This window comes from Carassius carassius, chromosome 8 (assembly GCF_963082965.1).
Source record: "Carassius carassius chromosome 8, fCarCar2.1, whole genome shotgun sequence".
Classification (NCBI taxonomy): domain Eukaryota; kingdom Metazoa; phylum Chordata; class Actinopteri; order Cypriniformes; family Cyprinidae; genus Carassius; species Carassius carassius.
The window spans coordinates 28,364,371-28,389,959 of NC_081762.1; the positions used below are offsets into that span (position 1 = coordinate 28,364,371).

Below are 25,589 nucleotides of genomic sequence, written 5' to 3' on the forward strand. Positions count from 1 at the left end.
GTGAGAGTTTTAAAAAGTAAAAGTATGTAAAAAATAAAAATAATTTCATTAAGTGAATAATGTTAATATAACAAACACCAACACAGGTAGCACAGAGCAATGTCGGGATCACACACTATAAGGTGAGTTATGCAATCAGATTACTTTTTTTCAAGTAACTAGTAAAGTAATGAAAGTTTAGTAAAGTAATGAAAGCCCAATTTATTCACTGACTCCTTTCTGTCGCCATAGTGAGAGTGCATATGCATATACCTTTTATATTTTTTATTTTTTTATTAAACAACAAATCAAAATAATTTTCCATCAAAATAACAAAGTAATGTAATTAATTTTTATTGAGTGATGCAATATTGTACTTTATTACGTTAATAAGTAACGTTTCCCAACACTGGTAACAAAACTAAAATAGATTTTCCAAAAATGTAAATAATTGCTTAAAATATTAAATATAGAAGGTGCACAGTGACATACAGACAAATACAAAACACCTTCATGGTAGCACACATGCCACTAAAATAATGCAATAAACAATTAACAACATGCAGTAAAATGTAGCATAAAACCCTAATGTGTTATTGGGCGGGGGGTGGTGGGGATTACCAGAAGATTTCAAACTGTACAGATTGAAAATGATTAGTTGACATGACAATGAAGATTTAAGCCAGCAAAGTAAATCCATATATCTTAATAAACTGAATGCACATATTTGTAAATATATTTTTTTATTTATCATCAGTAAACCCAATGAGTGATGATATCCAAATTCATGATGTATGCTGTTTATAAAAATGTGATCTATTATCTTAATTACTAATCTTAGACTTTCTCCCCTAACAAGTCGCAGATGCACAAAAGAAGCCATTTTGTCAGTCACTTCAGTTTCTGATCATTCTGTTGTATGTGTACACATTACAGAATGTAAATGACTATAAAATCTATCTATTTCAATCTTATTTCTCAGGCAGATACTGCTATAACTGAGGTCCTGCAACAGGGATACAAACTGTAAAAATGACCATGAGTTTAACAGTAAATGAATGAAAAATTGCTACAGTAAAAATGGTTAACACTACTTTTCCCTACTATATACGCTTAACAACTGTGTATCATTGTGTATCAGCAGTGTATAATTTTTGGAAATTGAAAAAGAAAATATAATTTATAGTGAATAACCGTAGATTTACATTTCCAGAATTCCCTACTTTTCATTTCAAATTTGATTATTTTTTAAATAATGGTTTATTTTCTTTCTTTCCTTCTTTCTTTCTTTTTTCTTATCGGTTTTGTACATATGGTTGTATCTAATGTTGTTAAATAAATGTTTGTTGCATTATTTCAGTTTCATGGGTGTTAACATGATGGTGTTTAGTGTTTAGTAGGTTTCAGTACTTCAGTAGGTTGGTATAGTGACATTATATCAGTTAATGAAATTACGGTATTAAAAAGTAAATTTTTAATCATCATCACAGTGCAGTGTTAATAAAGCTGTGTCAGTGTCTGTTTGGATTGCACACTATTTAGGGAAGCCTTTGAAACAAGCAGTGACCAAGGTACAAGGGATCTTCATTATTTTGTGTGTCCTGTTGGCTGTTCTGGACCTGTAGAGCTGAGCCAGAGGGGGAATCTGGCAGTGATTGCTGTATCAGAGCACCAGATAATGCACTGTAGATGTTTCTTTGAACAATTATTAGCAGGGCCAAACAATGACAGAAGATGCGATTATACTTTCAGTGTTACATCTGTAGAACTATATTTGAAACATTCATGCATTGATGTGCTTTCTGACAGACTGAATGTTTTCATCTGAGAGTGTTTGAGATGAGACTTAGACCACACTGACTAGAGAATCTTTGATTGCCTGGGAGGAAAATGCTGAGGTGTGTTTCCTCAAATCAATGATCATTTCAACAGCCTTAGTGCTGCTGATGTCAAGATTGACAATTTCCCTTTTTAAATAGATCAATGACAGAAGTAATATCTGCAAACTTCTGCAGTTTTAATTAAGAAATCATTAGACGTGCAGTCAAAGGAGACCATGCACATCTTTGCGGTGCATTTGCGCTAATGGTTTGGCATTTGGAAAGAGCAGAACATACTTCTGATTTGTCATTTGAGTTTGGTCATTAATAGATCTAGGGTGATCGTATTTATAAAACCCTGAGCTAAAGTTCATAAACTATTCTGTGTGTGTCTTAGATCCAGATGCTTTAGATCAGGGATAGGCAACTCCAGTACTGGAGGGCCACTGCCCTGCAGAGTTTAGCTCCAACCCTAATTAAACACACCTAAACAAGGCAATCAGTGTTTTCGGGATTACTAGATAGATACAGGCAGGTGAGTTTTTATGAGGGCTGAAGCTAAACTCTGCAGGATAGTGGCCCTCCAGGACCGGAGTTGGCTATCCCTGCTTTAGCAATTTCATTTTCACAGAATTATCCAGAGCAGTGGGTCACCAGACTTGGTCCAGGAGGGCCAGTGTCCTGCAGACTCTAGATCCAGCTTGCCTCAACACATCTGTCTTGAAGTTTCAAGAATACCTTTTAAGAGCTTGATTAGCTTTTCCAGGTGTGTCTGGCTTAGGATTGGAGCTAATCTATCTATCTATCTATCTATCTATCTATCTATCTATCTATCTATCTATCTATCTATCTATCTATCTATCTATCTTCGCTCCGAGGATCAACTTTGTCTGACAGTTCCTTGATGGCGCTTGAAATGTAGAGTAGAAAAAGCTTTTTCCGTGGCAGCTCTTAGACTATGGAATGAGCTTCCTTTGTCCTTAAAAAATCTCCTAGTCTAGGGTAATTTCAGAGGATGTTAAAAACACATTTATTTTCTTTGGCTTTTAATAATGTGTTGTAGATTCTATGTATTGGGTCAAATGTATTTTTTTTTTTTCTTACTTTTCTTTTTTCGTATACAGCAATTTGGTGCCCACTGTGGTTTTTCAATGTGCTTTAGAAATAAAGTTCAGTTCAGTTTAGTTATATATTTTATTTATTTTAAAAGAGACAATTCCAGAATATTTCAGACTGAATATTTAGTACTGTAGAAACTGAGAGAGAAGAGTTGAAATGACTATGAAGATTGAAGCCAAACAAGTAGACCTAAATTAAGATATATGGTATGTATTCGAATTGCATGCTTCTGCATACTACTCATCTATATTAATAAACTGAATGCACAAAAACTTACTCTGTTACTAAACGTAACCTCTGTTCCCTAAGATATTGGAACGGGTACTGGGAAAAAATAAATAAAAAATTCTCCTGAACTTAAGCTTTTTTCATTCAACAGGGGAAACTGCACTGCCAGTGGTTCGTGCAGTGTATTAAAAAATTAATCAATGGCTAGGCAGTGGAACTGCATGAGGTCACACCCAAGTCTGAGGTTGTTTTTCATGTCCGCAGGTTGAAGCGACCCCAATACAAATAACGTGATATTTAGCCCCTAAAATGTGAATTTTTACCAAGGCAACCCTGCTAAAAAACGTATATTTTAACCCCGGGAAGCAATTTTTATCGGGGAACCACCTCGAAGCACGATTGGGCTAGTTTTGGACTAGTTTTGAGAAGCAACTGGGCAGGATTTGTTGTAAAAACCTGGCAACCCTGATCCGAACGCACGTGCTGGAGATATACTTCTAATTACAGGAGCGTCTTTACTGGTGAGATGTGCATGAAAATCGCATTCAATTTTTTACACAGCCCTACAAATTATTCACAACGGACACACCGCTGGACCATTCCCAGGATGAGGTAATGCCTCTAGTTGAGTGGGCCTGTACTCCAATGGGACACTGAAGGCCCAAAGAAGAGTACGCTAGCGAGATGGAATCTACTATCCATCTAAAGAGTCGTTGCCTCATGACTGGAAGCCCTTTAGTGCAGTTACTGAAGTTGATAAATAGTTGTTCTGACCACCTATAAGGGGCTGAACATTCATATAGATTCTCAGAGCTCTGGCGGGGCAGAGCAGAGATAACTCTCTGTCCTCTTCAGAGGGAGGAAGTTCGGACAGCGTAATGACCTGTGTTCTGAATGGAGTGGAGAACCCCTTAGGTACAAAATTGTCCCTTTTTTCAGCATGTCCTTCGTGTCATTAGGCCAGAATTCCAGGCAGGCAGGGAAGCATGGCAGTCTTCAGTGATAGTGAACGAATGTTGACAGACTAAAGTGGCTCAAAAATGGAGCTATTCAGTGCCATTAGCACAGTAAGCAGATCCCATGAAGGGATGGTAAGGGGAACAAGGCAGAGGCTGCTATAGCTGCCGCATAGACTTTGAGCATGAATGGGGAGCATACCTTATCCAGCAGCTCCTGCAGAAATGTCAACACCTCTGCCAAATCAGAAGTATGAGGATCTTTGCTGCAGTTTAGACACTAAGCAGAGAAAAAAAGACCACCTCAAGGCGTAGAGGCATCTCATAGATGGGGCTATAGCCTCCAAAATTGTGTTTAAAACTCTCTCTGGGAGGCTGGAACGCTCCCGTCGAGCGGTCAGAAGTGCAGGGCCCATAGGTTGGGCAGACAGTGCCATATTGTCCCGTTCGTTTGAGAGAGCAGATTCTATCTCAGTGGAACAGGAAAAAAGGCCGCTATCAACAGCTGAGTTAGCTCTGATAGCCACAGCTGGTTCATCCAAAAAGTGGCCACCAGGAGAACTTTGTGTTTCTGTTCCCTTACTTGCCTGATTACTTGTGGGATTATGGTGATTGGGTAAAAGCATTAAAAAGGAGGTTGGGCCAATCGTGGGCCAAATCATCTTAGATCTTTGAGAAATAAATTGGGTGAACAGGTGAAGAGGTCCACCGTGGCCTTGCCGAAGATCTCCCAGATCTTAACCGTATGCAGATGGAGCGTCCAGGGGAAATTGCTCCTTGATAAGATGTCTGCTCCTTGGTTCAATTTGCGAACGAGCGCAGGTTGAACACATGGTGCCCTTTAAGGATTGGCAGGAAGAACTGACAGGCTCAACATACTGCTAGTATTTCCAGGCAGTTGGTGTGGCCAGTCTTCAGTCTTCAGCCAGTGGCCGAAAGTCGGTATGCCCTCACACAGCACCCCCCAACTAGAGTTTAAGGCATCTGTTGTGACAACTGTTCTTCTGCAAACCATCCCCAAAGCCAGGCCTGACTCACCCTGATGTGCAGGCGTCCATGACACCATGGATGGGATACAACCCGTGGTTTCAATCAGCGCCAAAGGGGGTGCATATGAACCAGACCCAAATGTAGCGAGCATATGTCCGAGCATTATCTGAAATGCTTTGAGAGGGCGAGTGGTACCAATCTTGAAGGAGGTTGCCAACCTTCGTATGGCCAGAGCCCATTCCAGCGTGATTACAGCTCTCATTCAGGTTGAATTGAAAAAAAGATATTCGTTGGCTGGGGCACAACGTCTCTTGCCAAAATTGACCCTGAGTCCCAGGAACTCCAGGTGGCTGAGGAGGAGGGTCCAGTGTGATATTAATTCTGTCTCTGACTGGGCCATAAGGAACCAGTCATTGAGGTGGTTGAGAATGCGGATCCCTATCTGTCTCAGAAGGGAGAGAGCCACTTCCATGTACTTCATAAAAGTGCGGGGAGCCAGAAAGCATGCATCCAGTGAAAAGGACCAGTCTCTTGAGCAAATTTGCACAAGGATCTGTTTCAGTGTTATCATCCTGAACGACCTTTTCATGAGGGCATGAATCAGGTATCTGAGATAGAGGATGGGACAGATGCCATCATTTTTTTTTGGAGATGAAGGAAGGTGGCTGTGAAAGCCTGACTCTCTCTGAGCTGGGTGAACCATTTCTACAACTCATATCGCCAGCATGGATACACTGTTTCTATGTGTATTTATGCTTTGATTTGAAAGAAAACAAGCCTCAAATATTTTTCATAGAAATTGTATGGAAATGTTTTATACATTTAGGTCATTATTTTATGTTTATTTTTTCATTCCAGTTGTCTTTAAATGTTGTTGGAGATAGTTTTCAGCCCCTACTGCCTTTTAACAGTTCAGTTCACTTAAAAGGCTAAACACATCCTGTGCTTTGACCTCAAGGGCACTAAAAGAACTTGTAGAAAGTAGCAGAGGGTTGTTTCAGAGGGACACTATATTTCTGCCAATGGTCTTGGGAGTTTCAGTTGTCCAAAAAGTGTCATTGAGGTGAATGGAAATGCTTGCTTTCTCTGAGTATTACAGACCACTTTGATCCAAAATCCCATATCACACTGGGTTTTCCCAAATGGCACAGGTGCTGTGTACTTGCAGTCTAGTGTCTGAGAAGCAGGGTGGAACAACATAGGGTGTCCCATTTGAAAAGGACTGTGATGTCTGTAGGCAGCATTTGAGCCAAAGCTGTATTGGATATGAAATGAGTTCATTGATGATTGATTGAGCCTGATTGGCTGTGATTGTCAATTTACTCAGCATTTGCTTTCAATGAGAACAGACAAAAAAAAAACTTGATGCTGGACACTTTGTCTCTGGTTAGGGCACAGTTTTCTATTTCTGTAGTTCAGCCTCCCTTTCAATTACCATCTCTCTTCTCTCTCTCTCTCCGTTCATCAGTCTTGTTGTCATTGAAGATCACCTCAGGCTCAGCTGCTACACAGCGTGACATTCTCATCAAAGACTACCATTCTTTCATTCTTCCTCAACCAAATCACATAATCAATATTTCTGTCTCCACCTCAAAACATTTATCTTGCTCTCGCTCATCTCTTGAAGATACTGATTCCTTGAACTCTAAAGCGACCTAGCAAGAAAGATTTTGAACATTTTGGAATAGTAGACTGTCAAACAAAATATGCCTCATGGAGTTTCACCATCACGTTGCTCTATGAATTGACATGTATTTATACATTTCTAAACTCACCAATGGTGCTTTCACACTAGAACCTTTACATGCAGGGGTTTGTTTGATGTCAGACTTCTGTTTGTTTGGATGATGTGAATTTTAAAGTGAACTAACTGGAGGACTTTCTGATCACAGGTGTGCACCTGCAAACCGAACACCAGGTCACCTAAAATGGTAGTACAGTTCATGTAAATTCCAGTATGGTCCATGTTGATACAAACACAATCATCCTAAATTGCGTGAACTGATATTGATGACTTACGTATGTGTAACAGTTATGGACTTTTGTGGTTGTTTTCATTTGTTCCCTCATGTTCCATTGACCTGGTTTCTGTCTCTCCTTGATTGTGTCATGTTGTTCAGGTGTGTCAAATCGTTATCGTAAATTACCCTCATTTACGTTCCCTATATTAGTTCCTGTCTATTGCATTGTGTCTAGTTTGTCCGATATGGCAATATGTATGTGTGTTCCTGCCTTTTTCTCTGTTGATTACCCCTTTGTGGATTATTAAAGACTTTGTATTATTATCTTCATCTTCGACCTCATTCATTCCATCATGCTGCAGACCATGATAGAATACCGGACCAAAATGTTAAAGTAGCTGCACCCCTCCTCTCCATTTTGTTTCTTTTTTTCTAAGTATTTATTTTTTTGTTATGGATTATTTAAAGGATCTCCTTCCCCTCCTGAAATGCATTTCACCAACCACTCCAGCAACCCAGACTGCAGCCTCTGCATGTTCTTCCTGGTGAGCCTCAATGAGGAGTGTAGAGCGCGCCTGTCTAGAGGTGGACCTCGGGACTCATTCGCAGCCTTTGTGGAATTGGTACTGGTGAGCAACAAATCACCATTAACCACAGGCTTCACAGAGGAGCAGCTCACCAGTACCACTCCAGACCGAGAGCCTAGGCCACCATCTCCCCGCTGCAAGGAGCCAAAGCCTGAGCCCACTGCTGACAGAGAGCCAGAGCCCTTCTGTATGATTGGAACTTAATATCTGTCTGGATTTCCCACCCACCCTCCCTGTCTTGTCGACACCATGTCACCTATCAGCTCCTCTACTCACCCTCAGCCCAACATCTGTGTGCTGGATTCGCCGCGGATCTGCCACTCTCCATCGGTGTCGTGGATGGAGGATCTTGTCTCTGCCTCCAGCCTTTGAATTCTGGACTCCGCCATGACCCTTTGACTCAGTAGCCCCACCATGGCTCCTAGCTCCCTCCTCGCCACCATGGCCAGTCAGTCCACCAGCTCCGCTGGGCTCCCTCTTCCAATCGGTTCCGCTTTGTTCTGTCAACAACCATCCACCGCCCTGGGACTCTGGCTCATCCCTCCATCTCTGGCTCTGTCAGGCTCCTCCTTCCCTCCGGTTCCACCTCAGTCCTCTGTCGTTACGGCTCCACCATGGCCTTCCAGATCCCTGCTTCGGTCGCTAGAGCCATCTGGTCTGCCTTGGCCCTCCAGATCCTTTGTGTCACCCTGGCTCGTCGACTCTCTGTCTCTGCTCCGGGTTCCTCCTCCATCTGCTCCGCTGCCGTCGCCCCACCCTCCCTGTAGCTGTCAGCCCTTCCTCCTCCATGGCTCCACCCTCCGTCAGCTCCATCATGGGTCACTATTGTGGCTGTGGCCTGGGTCTCACCTGGCTTCTCCTCTCGCTCCTGTTCCCTCATGTCATCTCCCTGGCTCTTCCCTCCACCTGTCTGGTCTGCCTTCCAGCCCTTCGCCTTCCTCTGTCACCATCCAACATTCACTCCTAAGCCCTCCTCCATCTCTCCTCTTGTCTCCCTCTTCCAAAAGGGGGATGAACTGTAATAGTTATCGACTTTTGTGGTTGTTTTCATTTGTTCCCTCATGTTCCATTGACCCAGTTTCTGTCTCCCTTTGATTGTGTCATGTTGTTCAGGTGTGTCAGATTGTCATCATCAATTCACCTCATTAATGTTCCCTATATTAGTTCCTGTCTATCGTGCTCTAGTTTGTCTGGTGTCGTCAATGTGTAAGTGTGTGCCTGCCTTTATCTGTGTGGATTACCGCTTTGTGGATTATTAAAGACTTTGTATTATCATCTTCATCTCCGTCCTCATTCATTCCCGTGTGCACCAGACCATGACAGTAGGATTCTGAGCTTCATCAGTTATTTTTAAGTAGTTAAGTTTAGTAAGTTAAGTTTAGTAGGATGAGAATGTAAACTAATGAACCTTATTCTAAAGTGTTACCGTACTTACGGTATGGTTAGGTTTAGGATTAGGGTGTGGTTTAGGGTTACCTGCATGTAATTATGCATAATTCATTGCTATTATAATAGTAGGTAACATGTAGCAAGAACACCTTAAATCGTTACCCTCCAGTATGTGCTTTAGTGTGCACACTAGAGCAGTGTGGGTGATGGGCATGGGCTGTGAGTTGGCTATTATGCAGTGTATTTTGTAGCAGACTAGTTACCGAATGAATGTTGACCATCAGACAACTCACCGGGCCACCTATGACGTTACTATAAGCCTGTACCATGTATGAAGAGGTTTTCAGCAGAAACATATAAGATGGCCACAGCAACTACAGCCACAGTCCTTTTCCAGTGAAAGAATGAAGAGACAAAATCTGAAGCATGGCTTCTAGAGGATAGATTCATGTGTCCCCCGCGGGCTCAGATTAATGACTCAAAAAGAATATCTGTATTCTATTGAGAAAAGTGTGGTGAGGGCAAAGAAGAACTGGAGGTATTATTAATACATAAGTGGAATATTTTGAATGAGAAATTTCTTTTTGTGAAGGGCTGATATAAAAAAAAGAACTTTGAAAGATTTGGCAGCACTTCACTCACATTTGACGAGTAAGGTTCTAGAACAATCTATGTTATTATAAAACACACTTTTTAGCTTAGAGCTTCTTACTGAATATATTGGAGAATATACATACTGTTTTAACATTTCTGAATTTAACATTTCTGAATGAAGTCCTGTCTGCTCACCAAAGCTGCACTTTTTTACTCAAAAATAGATAAGATAAAAATTGTATTCTAATTAAATATATATTAAAATCTATCTATCGTATTTCGGTCTATCTGTCCATTATCTCTGTTCTATATCTATCTATTTATCGGGGGCTTAAATTGTAAATTGCAAGGTCCCGGAACAAAACAGTAATTTCCAGGCTTGAAAAAGTTTAGAAAAAGTTGTGGTATTTTATTTTACAAATTTCTGTATAATAGAGTTATATTTAATCAGTTCCTAAATTTAGGTTGGGGTCTGTGTGTAGTTATATCTCATTGTTTTAATAATTCCTGCAGCTTTCAAGTTTATAATGAGGGAAATTCCTGCATTTAATATAGCATGTAGTTTAGAATAATCAAATAAATCCACACAAACTATAAGATTATATCAGTCATTTGAACAGTCATTTGATCAGTCATTTTCACCTTTTTAAGTCTGTATGGTTGTATGTTAACTGTTTCTGCAATTTCTGGAGCACGCTCCCAAGAATTTCACTCACCATGGCACATGTGCTGTGGTGTTGTGACAATAAAATTGACTTGACTTGACTTGAAACCAGCCTTCGAATTCATGAACTCTCGTCATGAAAGTTCGTATAGTATAAAGCCGCCTCACGAGTATTATATAAGAGTTATTTTTCATAGTTTGTTGAGCTTAAGCAACCAAATACACACAATATGATTTCTGTTGTGGGTGTTGATAAAAAAAACAATTCCATGGCACACTCTACTGAAATGAAGGGGAAAAAGTCAATAATTAAATCAGACACTTACACCTGATATTAAGCTACATGACAAACAAGCCCAAATGTAGTTAACAAGGTTTTTGGCTGGCGAATGAGGAGATTGGTGTTTTGTCTGTCAATAGAACAACCGCATCTAAGGCAAGTGCATCGCATTATACGGCAGTGTTGGGTATAGTTACTTTGGAAAGTAGTTAGTTAGGTTACAACGTTACCATCAATTAAAAGTAATCAGTTATGATACAGCGTTACCTATTCATAAAAGTATACTCATGCGTTACCAATAATTAAAAGCCGTTTGCAGCGGCTCACACATGACAGACACAGCCCCCGGCCCCTTTAAATGCACGTAGAAGTCGTGACTCCCGACAATGAATAACGTCAGTCATCCGACTAAATTAACACTGCAGGATAACAATAACAGGAAAGACAGTCAGCAATAGGCTATTCCACATGGCGTTTTATTTATTTATTATCACAGAACATATTATTAATCAAAATTCGCGCCTACCCAGCCCAGGTAGCCTAGGCTACTGTATATTATGAGCACCACAAGATAACTCCTGATTTTTTTTTAACTTTAAATAATGCAGTTATCAAAGTACAAGTATGCTTACTTGTAAACACTTACTTACTTGCAGATTTAAATCCATTTAGAAATGATGAACAACCAGCCAGCCAACGATCTAACAGAAATTAACAGCTGCCTGTCAAACAAAAATGATAACAAACCAAATTAAATCCTTCACTGCCACACAGGCAAATGACAAATCGCTTAATAGCCGAACTAATTATTATTAAAGTGTCACTCACAGTCACAAGCCTAAATTCGCTTTAACACAGTCCATAAACCAAACGCTGTCCTCTCTGCCATCTTGCCGGGAGTTCAAGAATAAAAAACCCACACACACACAGGGTCAGGCGCAGGGCACAGACGTATCACAGCCATTGACTTTACGATCACAGAGCTTCGGCTCCGCTGATACATCCGCAGGTGGCACAGTAGACCTAGGTCTACTGTCTGACAAAAAGCAGGCTGCAGTCGGGATTTTCCTTTCCTTAAAATAACGGATTACTTTTTAAAAAAAATAAGGAAGTTACTGATTACTTACGCACGAAACTAACGCGTTAAGTTACACATTTCAGGAAAAAAGTAATTAGAGTATTCTAACGCGTTACTTTGTAACGCGTTACCCACAACACTGTTATACGGTAAAGAAAATGCTGTGCTATTCAAACATCAGTTATTTATTTACACTTGCATTGCGAAAAAGTGAAGATCTGTTTCCTCCAGGCTGTGCACAGCACTTTAATCTGAGTGGAGGTGGGGTGAATTTACGAGGTTACACTGAGCGCTTGAGGATCCAATGGCGTTACGAAGTTTTACTGACAAGCTCTTTTAATACTTACCATGGTTAAATATTTCTAAAAACCCTCTGATTTAAAAAAAAAAAGAATAATAACAAATTCTAATAGAGATATGAAGTTTGGATAGTTTTTCACGGCACACCTAACAGGGTTTGGGAATGGCAATTGCCACACTCTGCCATATGGAAATGCCGCACCTGGAGGAGGGGGATCCGCCAAAATCCGGATCCAGCTTGTTCCGGCACAAATCAATCAATCAGTCAATCAATCAGTCAGTCAATCAGTCAGTCAGTCAGTCAGTCAGTCAGTCAGTCAGTCAGTCAGTCTGTCTGTCTGTCTGTCTGTCTGTCTGTCTGTCTATCTATCTATCTATCTATCTATCTATCTATCTATCTATCTATCTATCTATCTATCTATCTATCTATCTATCTATCTATCGTCTGTCTGTCTGACATTCATTTTAAGTGTAATTTAATTGTTTAAATACTATTTGTGACCAATGTAGGTGTAATAACACTGCTACAAGTTTCTCGGTTTCTCCTCAGTTTCCTTGGTTGGTCATCACTGTCTTTTATATTTGACCCAGCCGTCATATGCTTTCAGAATTGCTCGTCAAAACCACCGTAACCTCAACTGAGTCTCACCTCATACTCTTGCTTGAAGCCATAGCCCTCTCCTGTCTTCATCTGGTTGATGTGCTGGAGCAGATCTGCCACTCTCACAGCCGGGTGCAGCTGCCCTGTGTGGTATGGAGAGCTTTTTCTCCTGCAGTGCCTTCTGGGAGAACCACCTAACAGGCTGCTGGACTCGTTCACCGTGCTGCGCTGCTCATCTGAGGAGCAAGAGGAAGAAGAGAGAGAAAGATAAACACAGACTGTGGCACAAAGGGAGAGAAGCTACATTGTGCTCATAGGTAACTTGCAAATTGCAGGAGGAGCAGCTTCACTGAAGGTGTGAATCGTAACGGCCGAGGGAGTTTGTCTTCCCAATACTATGAATCGCAGTGGCTGTGCGAGTGTGAATTGAAGCAAAACTACAGGGGTAGAGATGTTAGAAAGGTGTTGTAAGAAGCGGACAAGCTGTGCTGGTTTAACTTGATGAAGATGGCCTGTGTAGATTCATTATTGAACCATCTGTCTTCCTTGTAAGGGTGTTGCCAGATTATTTTACTGGGGCACGAGCTCCAGAGATATATTGCTGTGTCCCAGTAAAATATTACTTATAAATCCTTGTCTGGTTATGGAGATTACCATATACTGATCAGTATAGCTAGTATCAGATAATAATTTTCCCTCATGATATTATTGGGTAACACTTTATTTGATAGTCTACATTATGCATTCTACTAACTATTTCTTCTTACCCTAACCATAAACTGACAGTCTACTAATACTCCAATGAGAGATAACTGACGTTGCATAGTTACTTATAGTTAGTAGAATGTCTTAAATAGACTACTGAAATAAAGTGTGATTGTCTTCAGAAATCAATTTCTGTCAGCAGTTTAACTAGCAATGTATGATTTGCAAATGAATCACTATTGAACTAATTAGTCAAAAGTATTTGCAAAAAGCTTCCCATGGGATGCGCAGGACCTGACCCAACAGAGTGCGGCACAGGACACATTTTTAATTGCTGAGAGTGGGTGTGGGAGGAATAGTGATGAATGTGTGGAAAGTGGGAGAGAGAAATGACTCAGGGGCTCCTGCAAAATACATAAAAATCAAGATAGATTAAAAGTTACTTAAATGTTTTTTATTTTTATTTTTTAATGTTTTTAAAGGTGATTATTGCTATTCCTGTTATGTGTCTGCCGAGCAACAAATGTGAATGGAAGCAGGACAAAATATGACACATAGATGTGCATGAACTGGACAGAATCTTGGGGGAGAAGGAATATCCATCCCACATAGACCTCTAGTCAATAGTCTGTATTTGGGGAATAGAAAATAATATTTCAAACCAGTGCTACACATCCAAGTACATAACATAAGCACAGACATCTGGAGTCAGGCAGGGAGCCAGTGCTCTCATTTTACTGGCACACAACAACACTCGTCTGTTCCAGGGGACAATCAGGACACTGACTCAAGAATCAAAAAGCAGTTGGAGGATTTGTAATATGTGAAGATTTAGTATAGTGATGCATAATAGATAGATGCAAACAATGACTAACGGTGATGATCAATATAAGGTGTGTACTGTAACCATCTCACTGCTCACTTGTTCCCCATGTGTTCTAATACATGCATTATATATTGGAGAGAGAGAGAGCGTGTGTGTGTGTGTGTGTGTGTGTGTACATGTTTTTGTGACATATCAGGACACAACTCTGTATAATGACATGGGTATGACACAGGTATTACAAGAAAAGGGTGACTTATGAGGACATAACCCATGTCCCCATTTTTCTAAATGCTTATAAATCATACAGAATGAGTTTTTTTTTAGGTGCTGCTTAGCCACTGTACAATATGTCTTAGTATTAGAAATGAATGTTGCAATTTCAAACTTGTACTACACTTATCATAACTAAAATAATTACATTGTAATAATAAACTACCACTACCACTAATAACAAAAAATAATATGATGAGTCAAATCTTCAAATTCATATTTAATGTTGTTTATTTTGTCTTAATTTATCTTTTTCAGTCAATGAATCACACTCAAATTATTGTCAAAACTGGTTTAAGAAAGCAGAGGAAAAGGTTAGCCATAAGTGCATAAATGCACTGTAAGTCGCTTGGATAAAATAAATTCAATTTAATTTAACTTAATTTTAAATTAAAGTAACCATAACTAACCAAAGTAAACATAACATAAGTAAAAAAAAATGTACTTTGATTGTCACTTCCTACAGATTAGGGTGTCTGACAATCAAAAAAATAAAATAAATGCCGAGCTAACTTTTTTCAAGTACGGTAAAAGTGTCTCACTTTCATAAACATTTTGTGTGACAGTACTACATTAATTATCTCTTATTCTTTTCCATGTTATGTGTGGCAGCAATAAGGTGCAATACCATCACCTACTATGCTGAAATATCAACTAGATGTGGTTACTGCCACTGGATTATTTACAATTGAGCACACGCACACAGGGTTTGAATTATCACAAACAGGCCTTAACACTTTTATTTATTTATTTGTTTATTTATTTTAGCTTTTTTTATCATACAGTTTTCATGTAACTTAGCCTGATTACTTTTATTGAGGTATTAGACCATGGTCAATTCCCCTACCCTTCATCTGAAGACTAAAGTTTGTATGTGCAAGGAGCAATTCTATCCACTGTGTTTGTTTGTGTACTCACTTCTAGCAGTGCAGTTATGTGAGTCCATGAATGTGTTCGTGGTTCGATCGTCCTGTTGCAGTGTACTGTGCTCTGTTGTACTGCAGTCTAGTGACCCCAGCTTACGCGTCTTCTCCTGACGATACGTCATCACTGCCTTGTTTATGTTCACTTTCTTCCTGCTGCAGAGTATGAAAGACAACAAATGAAAAGAGACTGAAAGGCCTGTAAATGACAGGAAAATAGAAAATTCATCATTTTGGAGAGGATTAATAATAGAAGAGGATTGTAGGAAATATGCCATCAGCAGTAATAGGATCTACAGCTTTAAATGTAGGTAGGACTTAGCCAGGTCAGTGGTTGTAGCATGTTCCCATGATTTTGCTAAGGTGGTTGCTAACTGGTCAAAAGTCATGATCATCCCTATTTCTAGATGTGACAGTGGTCGCACTTCCAATGTAAGCCTATGGTAATTCTATCAATTTATTTGAATGTATAACAGCAGTAATACACCTTTCCTCAAGCCACATATCTTGACAACAATTGTTGTCAACAAAGAGATATACTGAAAATTGGTCTTATCTCCAATAAATCAAAGCTAAACAACAGCGGCGGATGAGAAAAGAATGGAACCTGATGAGGGAATGACTTACGGGTAGTAAGGGTAAGAATAGATGTCCCTTCTGGAGAGCATGATGAGAAACATAAAAAAACAAACAAAAAAAAAAAAACATGCAGGTTAGCCTTTCTTCTAGTACATTTGCATCTATGCACTTGGCAAATACTTTTATCCAAAGCAACTTACAATGAATTCAAGCTTTACATGTTTTAAATGCATGCATTCTCTGGAAATTGATTTGCTGACCTGTGCTTTTACTAGAATCATGCTCTAGTGTTTAATTTTCAAGTTAACAGGCAAGTTACCATGTTAATTACTCAAAGATGCTGAGATAAACATCTGTCTTTAGCTTCATGCCAGACTACGACACATACAGTATGAAAGCACACTGGTTCCCAACTGGTTTCACTACTTGGCTTTACTACAACTCTCTCAAATAATACTGTAGTAGGTAGATACAATTCAGCGAAATCTAAATGAACAATTGTCTATTATTTTTGAGTTTCATATTCATTAACAACAGGAGCATCTCAGTGAATTAGAATGTCATGGAAAACAACTTGTGCATTAAATAAATTCAAAGCACAAAGAGTGAATTAGTTTAAGTCTTTGGTTCTTTTAATTGTAATGATTTTGGCTCACATTTAACAAAAACCAACCAATTCAATATTTCATAAGACCTATATATATATATATATATATATATATATATATATATATATATATATATATATATATATATATATATATATAAACATACATATACTCAATACTTGGTAAGGACTCCTTTAGCTTTAATTACTGCCTCAATTCGGCGTGGCATGGAGTTGATCAGTTTGTGACACTGCTTAGGTGGTCTGGAAGCCCAGGTTTCTTCAACAGTGGCCTTCAGCTCATCTGCATTCTTGGTCTCTTGTTTCTCGTTTTCCTCTCGACAATACCCCATAGATTCTCTCTTGGGTTCAGGTCTGGTGAGTTTGCTGGCAAGTCAAGCACACCAACACCATGGTCTTTTAACCGACTTTTGGTGCTTTTGGGAGTGTGGGCAGGTGCTAAATCATGCTGGAAAATGAAATCAGCATCTTCAAAAAGCTGGTCAGAAGAAGGAAGCATGAAGTGCTACAAAATTTTTGGTAAAGGTGCAGTGATGTTGGTTTTCAAAAAACACAACGAACCAACACCAGCAGATGACATTGTATCCCAAATCATCACAGACTGTGGAAACTTACCACTGGACTTCAAGCAACTTGTGCTATGAGCATCTCCACCCTTCCTCCAGACTCTTGGACCTTTGTTTCCAAATGAAATACAAAACTTGCTCTCATCTGAAAAGAGGACTTTGGACCACTGGGCAACAGTCCAGTTCTTCATCTCCTTAGCCCAGGTAAGACACCTCTGACGTTGTCTGTGGTTCAGCAAATTCCTCGACACGTCTGTGTGTGGTGGCTCTTGATGCCTTGACCCCAGCCTCAGTCCATTCCTTGTGAAGTACACTCAAATTCTTGAATCGATTTTGCTTGACAATCCTCATAAGGCTGCGGTTCTCTCTGTTGGTTGTGCATCTTTTTCTTCCACTCCACTTTCTGATAAAATGCTTGGATACAGCACTCTGTGAACACTCGGTTTCTTTGGCAATGAATGTTTGTGGCTTACACTCCTTGTGAAAGGTGTCAATGATTGTCTTCTGGACAACTGTCAGATCAGCAGTCTTCCCCATTATTGTAGCCTAGTGAATAAAACTGAGAGACCATTTTGAAGATTCAGGAAACCTTTGCAGGTGTTTTCTGTTGATTAGCTGGTTGGCATGTCACCATATTCTAATTTGTTGAGAATTGGTGGGTTTTTGTCCAAAATCATCATAATTAAAAGAACCAAAGACTTAAACTACTTCAGTCTATGTGCATTGAATTTGTTTAATACACAAGTTTCACAATTTGTGTTGAATTACTGAAATAAATGAACTTTTCCATGAAATTCAATTTTATTGAGATGCACCTGTATATGAGGTAATTGGTTTGGCTTCTTTAGAACTTAGTTATTGCTTAAACTCTTAATTTTTGTAAATTGCAATGACTTATTGTTATGTTGTGCTTTGGATTCAAGTAAGCATTTCACATATGCAGGGGTCATTTTATGCATATGTTAGAAAAAATTTGGAAACGACCATGCTAATTTATATTATGGCTAATTTTTGGTAGAAAATGTTCACTTTAATGTTGTGGTTTTGTTCACATGCAATAATAACATGCAACCTTTTTATCTACTTCAGCCTTTTGCCATGCTGGAGCTGATCTGCCAGCATTTAAGGGGGGAAATGCTCTTATTCACACATGAGCATTACCTGTATGTGTGAAAACACTCATTATCTTCTCTCAGAGAGTAAACCAAAGAGCTGTACTTCACATTCAACATGAGTCATTAAATTACAGCCTGCGAAAAACACATTTCCACACATTCAGCCAGTCATTACAGCAAAATAAACCTCAGCATAGTGTGGCGATTACTTGTATGAAACCGAAGGCCTTTATTTTGAAGTAATGACCAGCTGACTGTACATTATAGCATTTATTATTGTGCATGTGCAGAATACAGCGATTGACCAATCACAATGAAGTATTCCAGTGACCCACATAATAATAGTGAATAATGCAGTTCTGAGGTACTTGGCGTACCTGCCCTCGCTGTTCCCAAAATGTAACAGAAGATTCTGTTAGAATTTGTCATGTCTGAGTAATATTTCAGCTGTGAGTTGGGAGCCGGCTCTAATTGAAACATTTAAAACTTTGAAGCTGTGTTAAAGTGTTTTGAGCACTGGTTCTGGCCACCACTGCTGCTGGTGTGATGTGACGCTGTAAGGAACATTGGATTAGATTTTAAGTGGATCCGAGTCCACACATGCTCACCCTTTCTTCACAATAACCACAATGGCTCCCAGCAGGAGGATGAGCACAACCAGCCCCCCAGCACAGGCCCCCAGGATCAGCCCCATGTCCTCGGCATGCTGGGAAACCTCCAGAGCTCGCTTATGGTCCTTACAGGCCTCTGAGAGGAGAAAGACAAAGATTCAATAAATGGAAGTGAGAGAAAGACCAATGACTTCATATAATGATTATAGCATGGTAATGGATATTAGAATGTTAATGTATTTGGTCTTTGTAGAATAGATTTGCTGTGAAGCAAAGAACAGGAACTGGCTACTGCCAATGTATATGGTGATACAGTGCTGTGAGCATTTAAGACATACTGCTGATGCACAAATAGCATATATAATAACCTATAGCAGATCTACACAGGTGGAGCTGTGGAGGTGGATGGTTCCAGATGTGCCAAGTTTAACACTGTGAATATCATCAGTTTATGTTAAAGACTCATCAGCCCCCTGCCATCTAAATTTTCATGACAAAACTTTGCATTTAGCTAATTATTAGTATTACAGTTAAACTACACAAATAAAAAATTTATTCTGCTATTTACAGCTATTTGAAAATCAAAAAAATATTTATTATTATGTTTTCTCTAGACAATGTACAAGTCTGATAGTGGTCCTATACTTAAAAATGTTAAGCAATTTCTCAGAAAATAAGTTTACATCGAGAGATATATTTGAAAATAATCAAAACACTGAAAATACTGAGATATAATTTGCCCAGTCAAAGCCCTAATACTCCAGCACAAAACATTATCTCAAGCAGCAGATGAGCATTAGAAGATTAGAACAGAGGCCAGGTAATGCTGGCAAAGCATGACTGCATGCTAATCTGCTAAAGGTATCGCAGCGGTTGGAGGGAGATGAAGAAACAGTTTATCAGCATCAAGCAGCACATGATCGAGCCACAGGGGGGGGAGATCAACCCAGGGTGACTTTGGAGTGAACAAGCCGGGTCTCTGGCAAATTGGGGTCAGGTCAGTGATGCATGGGTGCCAGTTTCTGGTAAGATTATCAAAGGTCCAGCTCCCAAAACTGAGCATATTGAAGGAATTTTCATAACCAAGGTTTTACAGCCAACTTTGTCTCCTTTGCCAAATATAATGATGCCATTCGGGCTTCATGTTCCTTGAGAATAGCACAGATTTAGCCAAAGCCGATATTATTTCAAGTCAAAAATGATATGGGAACAGGCTGGAACATGTACAATCTAGTGTCTTAAATTCAAAACATTTTAGAAAGTTTGCCCACTCTGAAAAACAACCAAGGATTTGGATTTCTCGTTCCAACAGGTTTGGCAAGAGCAACAGTTATTTTTTTATATTTTATCCAGTTCAGAAAGAAACAGCCTGCGCATATACAATCTGGCAGCATTTCAGAAAGCCCAACATTCAACCATTCGAGAGTCCCTTGATGATGGCTGTGCCTACTGATCGCAAACTTGACCAAGAGAGTCACGAACTGAAACTGTGTTCTTCCAGTTTTTTGGTTCTCTGCGTCTGTATTTTCTCTCTCTAAATGCAGTCAATTTCCAAACAGCTCCAGAGAACAGCATGAAATCTCTCTCTTGATTAATTTAAGCCCCTGTGGTGCTTCCAAAAGCAGAAATTGCCATTTGAAAAATCACAGGGATGGAAGCGCATTATTATGCCATCTGATGTAGTGACATTAATTACAATATCATTGATGAAATAAATTCCTAAAAAATTAAATACTAAGGTTAAAATTACATATGTGACCCTGGACCAAATGACCAGTCAAAGTATCCATTTTTTGAAGCAATGTACATTACTAATCAAAAATTACGTTTTGATGCATTTACGGCATGAAATTTACAAAATTTCTTTATGGAACATGATCTTTACATATTTACATCATGATATTTACTTAATATCCTAATGATTTTTGAGACTCAGACAGTGTGTGTGTGTGGGTGTGTTCAGCAGTACCATCTCTATTAATACCAACGCTCCTTCATGTTAACTGCTGTAAGAACAGTGACGTTGCCACCTTGCTACTAAGAGTCACTTAGCTTTTTATATTTTATATTTTATCGATAAAGATGTGGGAAAGTGTTGATAACATTTCAGTGCACATGTATGTTTACTGTACGTGTATGTGAGTATGTTAATGATATCCCACTATTTTGTAAATGTGATTCTGTGACACCTGAGCTGAAAAAAAATAAGTGATTCAGCTGATTCCTACTACTTCTTTTTGGCTTTATCTGCTCATCTGCTTTTTGTTCTTCAGTCTGTTTCTATTATGTAGGTTCACTATGCCAAACTTGAATGAGATTTTGTAATATTTGAATTATAATACCAGGTGGATTGTGCCCAACTATCACCGCTGGCGTTTTGAAAAAGAGCCACATTAAGGTAACAAATACGCATTCATCTCTTGCCAAAGTGTGAGCGAGTCCGCAGCAGGGACATTTGGTTAGCATTGATGTATATGCGCTGTCAATGAGACATGCCTTCAAGCATGTAAACATTGCAGATAAAGAATGAATTACCTTTACGAGCGATCCGAATGCAGTTGATCCTGGTCTCCTAAAGGGTAAAACAGAGAATGGATACAAGTTATCAGGGCTATCTGAGGGTGAGAGCCTAGCGTGTGTGTGATTTATGTGAATATCTAACTAGAAATCCCACGGGCAGCCAGGATTAAATAGAAATGCCTTTAATGACATGCACTAGTAAATGAATGAGAACATCAGCTGGACATGAAGGCTCAGTCAGGCTGTTATGCTGTCTACAATCGACATATGTTGTCTGCTAAGTCTACATCCCAAACAGTGACAAGCTGTTGTAGCCCTAAATGTACGATTTGTGCAACTATGATTTCAATAGATTGATCATTAACATGATTCCAAGTTAATATACAATGTTGTAATTAGCAAAAAAAAATGTCTCTTGGCCTTATGATGTGTCTAAAATACTGTGTACATGGCTAGCTCACTAGGTTTTGGAACCGATCCTAAGAATCCAATCCAGCTCTAAGCATCTCTCTCTCTCTCTCTCTCTCTCTCTGTCTCTCACACACACACACACACACACAGGATGAGCTACAGGGACACATTATCAAATTAAGATTTACAGGTGCAAATTGTGGCTTTATGTGGCAATTATGCAGATTCATCTACCTAGATTGGAGTCGAGACCTTTCTCACCCAAACTGCCAGTAAATTGCCTTTTAAATTGAAAACCAGCACTGAGTTGCTTTCTCCTCCCTTTCACCGGGGCAGATGTGACATATTTACCACCGTATTTTAACATGTCATTAAAACATGTGTTCGGCAGTCCTCTGTCGAGGTTGTGGGGCAGCGCTGAAATTAATCGCTGTCAGATGATATACAGTATGATATGCAGGTCACGCTCAACAGTGCTTTACAAGTGGCTGTTAAGGATGGTTATGCCCAGCTATTTCTCGAAATTCAATATGGTCAATATTCAGAGTCAAAATGTGTCTATCAGTTACACCTACAAACGTGATTGACTTTTATGTGTCCATGGGAATGTGAATAGCCACTGCATAATTCATAATTCACTGAAGAAAATGTCAGTGGAGTGCAAAAGTTGCTGCATAATTTTGAGGTCCTCTCAAGTGTACAGTGCAAACAATGTGGGATGAGTTATGTAGTGAAGTTTAAAACATATTAGAGGGATTAAGGGTTTGGAGCAACACTAATAGTGAAGCTTGCCTCTCCTATAAATAAATTATGTTTTATTCTAAAATGCATTTGTCTATTTTAAAACCCAACACTTATGCCTTCTGAGCCACAGTAAGCCACTTTAGTCAGAGTAATTACTGTTTAAATTCAGCGCGAGTCTAATAGAGCGAACCTGCACCTAATTATCACAAATAATTGTCAAAATTAGAAGCCACAGCACAGGCAAGTATTCAGCGTCACTCATGTTAAAAAGATTTATTTAGGCTGATTAAGATGGAAATGCGTGCAGGTCAGATAAACAATAACCTGAATGAATTTGACTCATCTTGTGCTAGAATAAACTCACTTTAAGAGGTGTGTGTCAGGCAGCGTTGAGTGTTTGATGCTGCTGTTTATGGCCTATTATGTTGTATTCATTATTTTCCATTAGAAGAGGGATTTCCAACACAATCCCATTATTGGATACAATGGTACCTTTGTTTTGTTTGTAGCGATGAGACAGCTAGCCAACGTTAGCCAAACTAAGTGTCTTTGTCTTGCTCTTTCTTACTTTAGGGACATTAGACAGTCATTTCCAATGACAAGGAGACAGAATACAACTCCACAGGCTTCATTAAAATGACAACTGATGATCAAATGTTACTCTCTATTGTGCTTGCAGAGGAACTTTCATGTACCACAGTCTGGATCTGTGCGTATCACCTCAACACATCAAACAACTGAATAAGCACCATCCTAATAGAAGTAAATAGGATGTTATGTTATGCTCAAATGAATCATATCCTTAAATAGCTTTCCAAGGTTGCTACAGAAGCCGATTATATCTTCAGTGGTAGTTATTTACTCTCATTAATTACATAAGCATACATAATTTATCACTCTATATACTGTAGTTTACTTGGGTGCCATCTATTTCCCAATCCTCCACCCAACATCAAAGTTGACTGAAAACGAAGAACTGGTTTTGGTGCATAAATCAAGCTTAAGCAAGAATCGATACTGCTGGACCTGTAAAATGTCTTAGACCAGGAAGGGTCACCTTTCAGCAGAGTTTACGTCTTGTCCTAATTAAACACATCTGAACCAGCTAATTAAGGACTTTAGGAATACCAGAATGCATTTTTTTTTCTTCAGTACATTCAGTACAGTACAGATGCCTTAAACTTTGCTCCTGGAGACCCACTGTCCAGAGTTTGGCTTCAGCCCTAACCTATACCAGCTAATCAAGGTGTTCACTTGATTGAGAAGGTTGGAACTAAACGTAGCATGAAAGTGTATTTCCAGGAGCAGAGTTGAAGACCTATGTGGTAGGCTGATGACTACAGGTAATGATACATTATTGGTCAGAATGACTTAAAACACAAAGTAATGATACCCAAGTCTCTTGTTTTCAGGTTGCTTAGCAGAACAGTTGTAGAACAGTAGAACAGTAGGGATGTACAACTCCATTTCTGAAGCTGATGTGATTTGCATATGTATGCATAGTCAGCTATATAATACATTAAAGAAACATATGAAGCAGCTACCAATGTGATGTGATGTGATACGATTCACCCTATTATGATGCAGTGCAATCCCATTTAGAATCGATTACACACAATACGATTCAATGCAATATTATGCAATGGGAAAAAATATATGATGCTAAGCAATTCAATTTGGTACAGATAGTTTGCTTTTATTTATTTATTTATATTTGTATTTATTTTACAAATTGCATAGTTTTCTATCAAAATTTCCATTTCTCTTATAAAACCCAAAGTGTTCCCAAAAATTGGATATATAAAATATAATATATTGATCACTTTCTAAATAATAAAAGTATAGTGCATACTTATAATTATATATAATTAAGACAGTTCTTACTAGTGTAAATACTGGTGTAACAAGCGGATTCGTACACAAGGTTAGTACAAACTCGATTCCAAAAAAGTTGGGACACTGTACAAATTGTGAGTGAAAAAGGAATGGAATAATTTACAAATCTCATAAACTTATATTTTATTCACAATAGAATATAGATAACATATCAAATGTTGAAAGTGAGACATTTTGAAATGTCATGCCAAATATTGCCTCATTTTGGATTTCATGAGAGCTACACATTCCAAAAAAGTTGGGACAGGTAGCAATAAGAGGCCGGAAAAGTTAAATGTACATATAAGGAACAGCTGGAGGACCAATTTGCAACTTATTAGGTCAATAGGCAACATGATTGGGTATAAAAATAGCCACTATATTATAATTTGTTGAATTGGTGGGTTTTTGTTAAATGTCTTTGTTAAATGTGAGCAAAAATCATCACAATTAAAAGAACCAAAGATTTAAACTACTTCAGTCTGTGAGCATTGGATTTATTAGATAAACAAGTTTCACAATTTGAGTTGAATTACTCAAAATAACTTTTCCACGAGATTCTAATTTATTGAGCTGCATCTGTATGTTAGAAATGATGCAACACATTACAAATGCAACCTCCCTACAGAACAGTACTACTCTACTAAAGATAAAGTGATGCAAAATAATCTTCACAAACGATTATCAAGAACAATATGTTATGTGCTATAATATGCTATATGTCAAACTATAAACTAAGGACACAACAATAATACCCAAAATAAAAAATAAAACACATTGGGTAAAATAGTCTGTAATACTCATAGTAATGGGAAAACCACCATGCCTAGGGTATTAATAACATGCAGGTATTGTACATAATCGACCAATCGTGGGGCTGCGTGTGAGAAGGTGAGATCTAGAGAGAAAGATCAAAGCGATGCAAATATGTGCATGTGTTTGTTCGTTGGATTGACTTGAAGCGTCGCTGCACACAAATAAAAAAAAAACAAAGTGTGCCACAATGCTTCAAGTCAAACGAACGAATAAACACGTGAAAGTGATTCGAAAGCATAAGGAGCCGTCTGCTCTGCTCTTTATAGCTCTCATGAATGTTACACAACGATCAATCTGCACAGTGCAAATAGCCAAACCCTGGATATTTTAGGCATTATTAAAATCCTGGCTGGGACGTTTACCGTATGAACGGCGCATATGGTCACCCTAACCATGCCAGAACCATATAAAGTATGCAACTGTATACAAGACATATTTGATCCATTTGAACCTG

General features: G+C 38.9%; 1 protein-coding gene across 5 annotated transcripts in view; it reads right to left on the reverse strand.

Moving 5' to 3' along the window:
* Positions 1-25,589, reverse strand: part of LOC132145684 (receptor-type tyrosine-protein phosphatase U-like) — a 259,638-nt gene that overhangs the window by 37,037 nt on the left and 197,012 nt on the right. For 3 of the 5 annotated variants that reach the window (XM_059556880.1, XM_059556879.1, XM_059556877.1), the window contains exons 13-17: positions 21,305-21,341; positions 18,767-18,905; positions 15,898-15,927; positions 15,266-15,426; positions 12,595-12,782 (exon numbers count right to left, since the gene is read on the reverse strand). In XM_059556880.1, the coding sequence (XP_059412863.1) occupies positions 12,595-12,782; positions 15,266-15,426; positions 15,898-15,927; positions 18,767-18,905; positions 21,305-21,341 (555 nt within the window). The remainder of the gene's footprint in view (positions 1-12,594; positions 12,783-15,265; positions 15,427-15,897; positions 15,928-18,766; positions 18,906-21,304; positions 21,342-25,589) is intronic. The other 2 variants (XM_059556881.1, XM_059556878.1) reach the window with 1 other exon arrangement.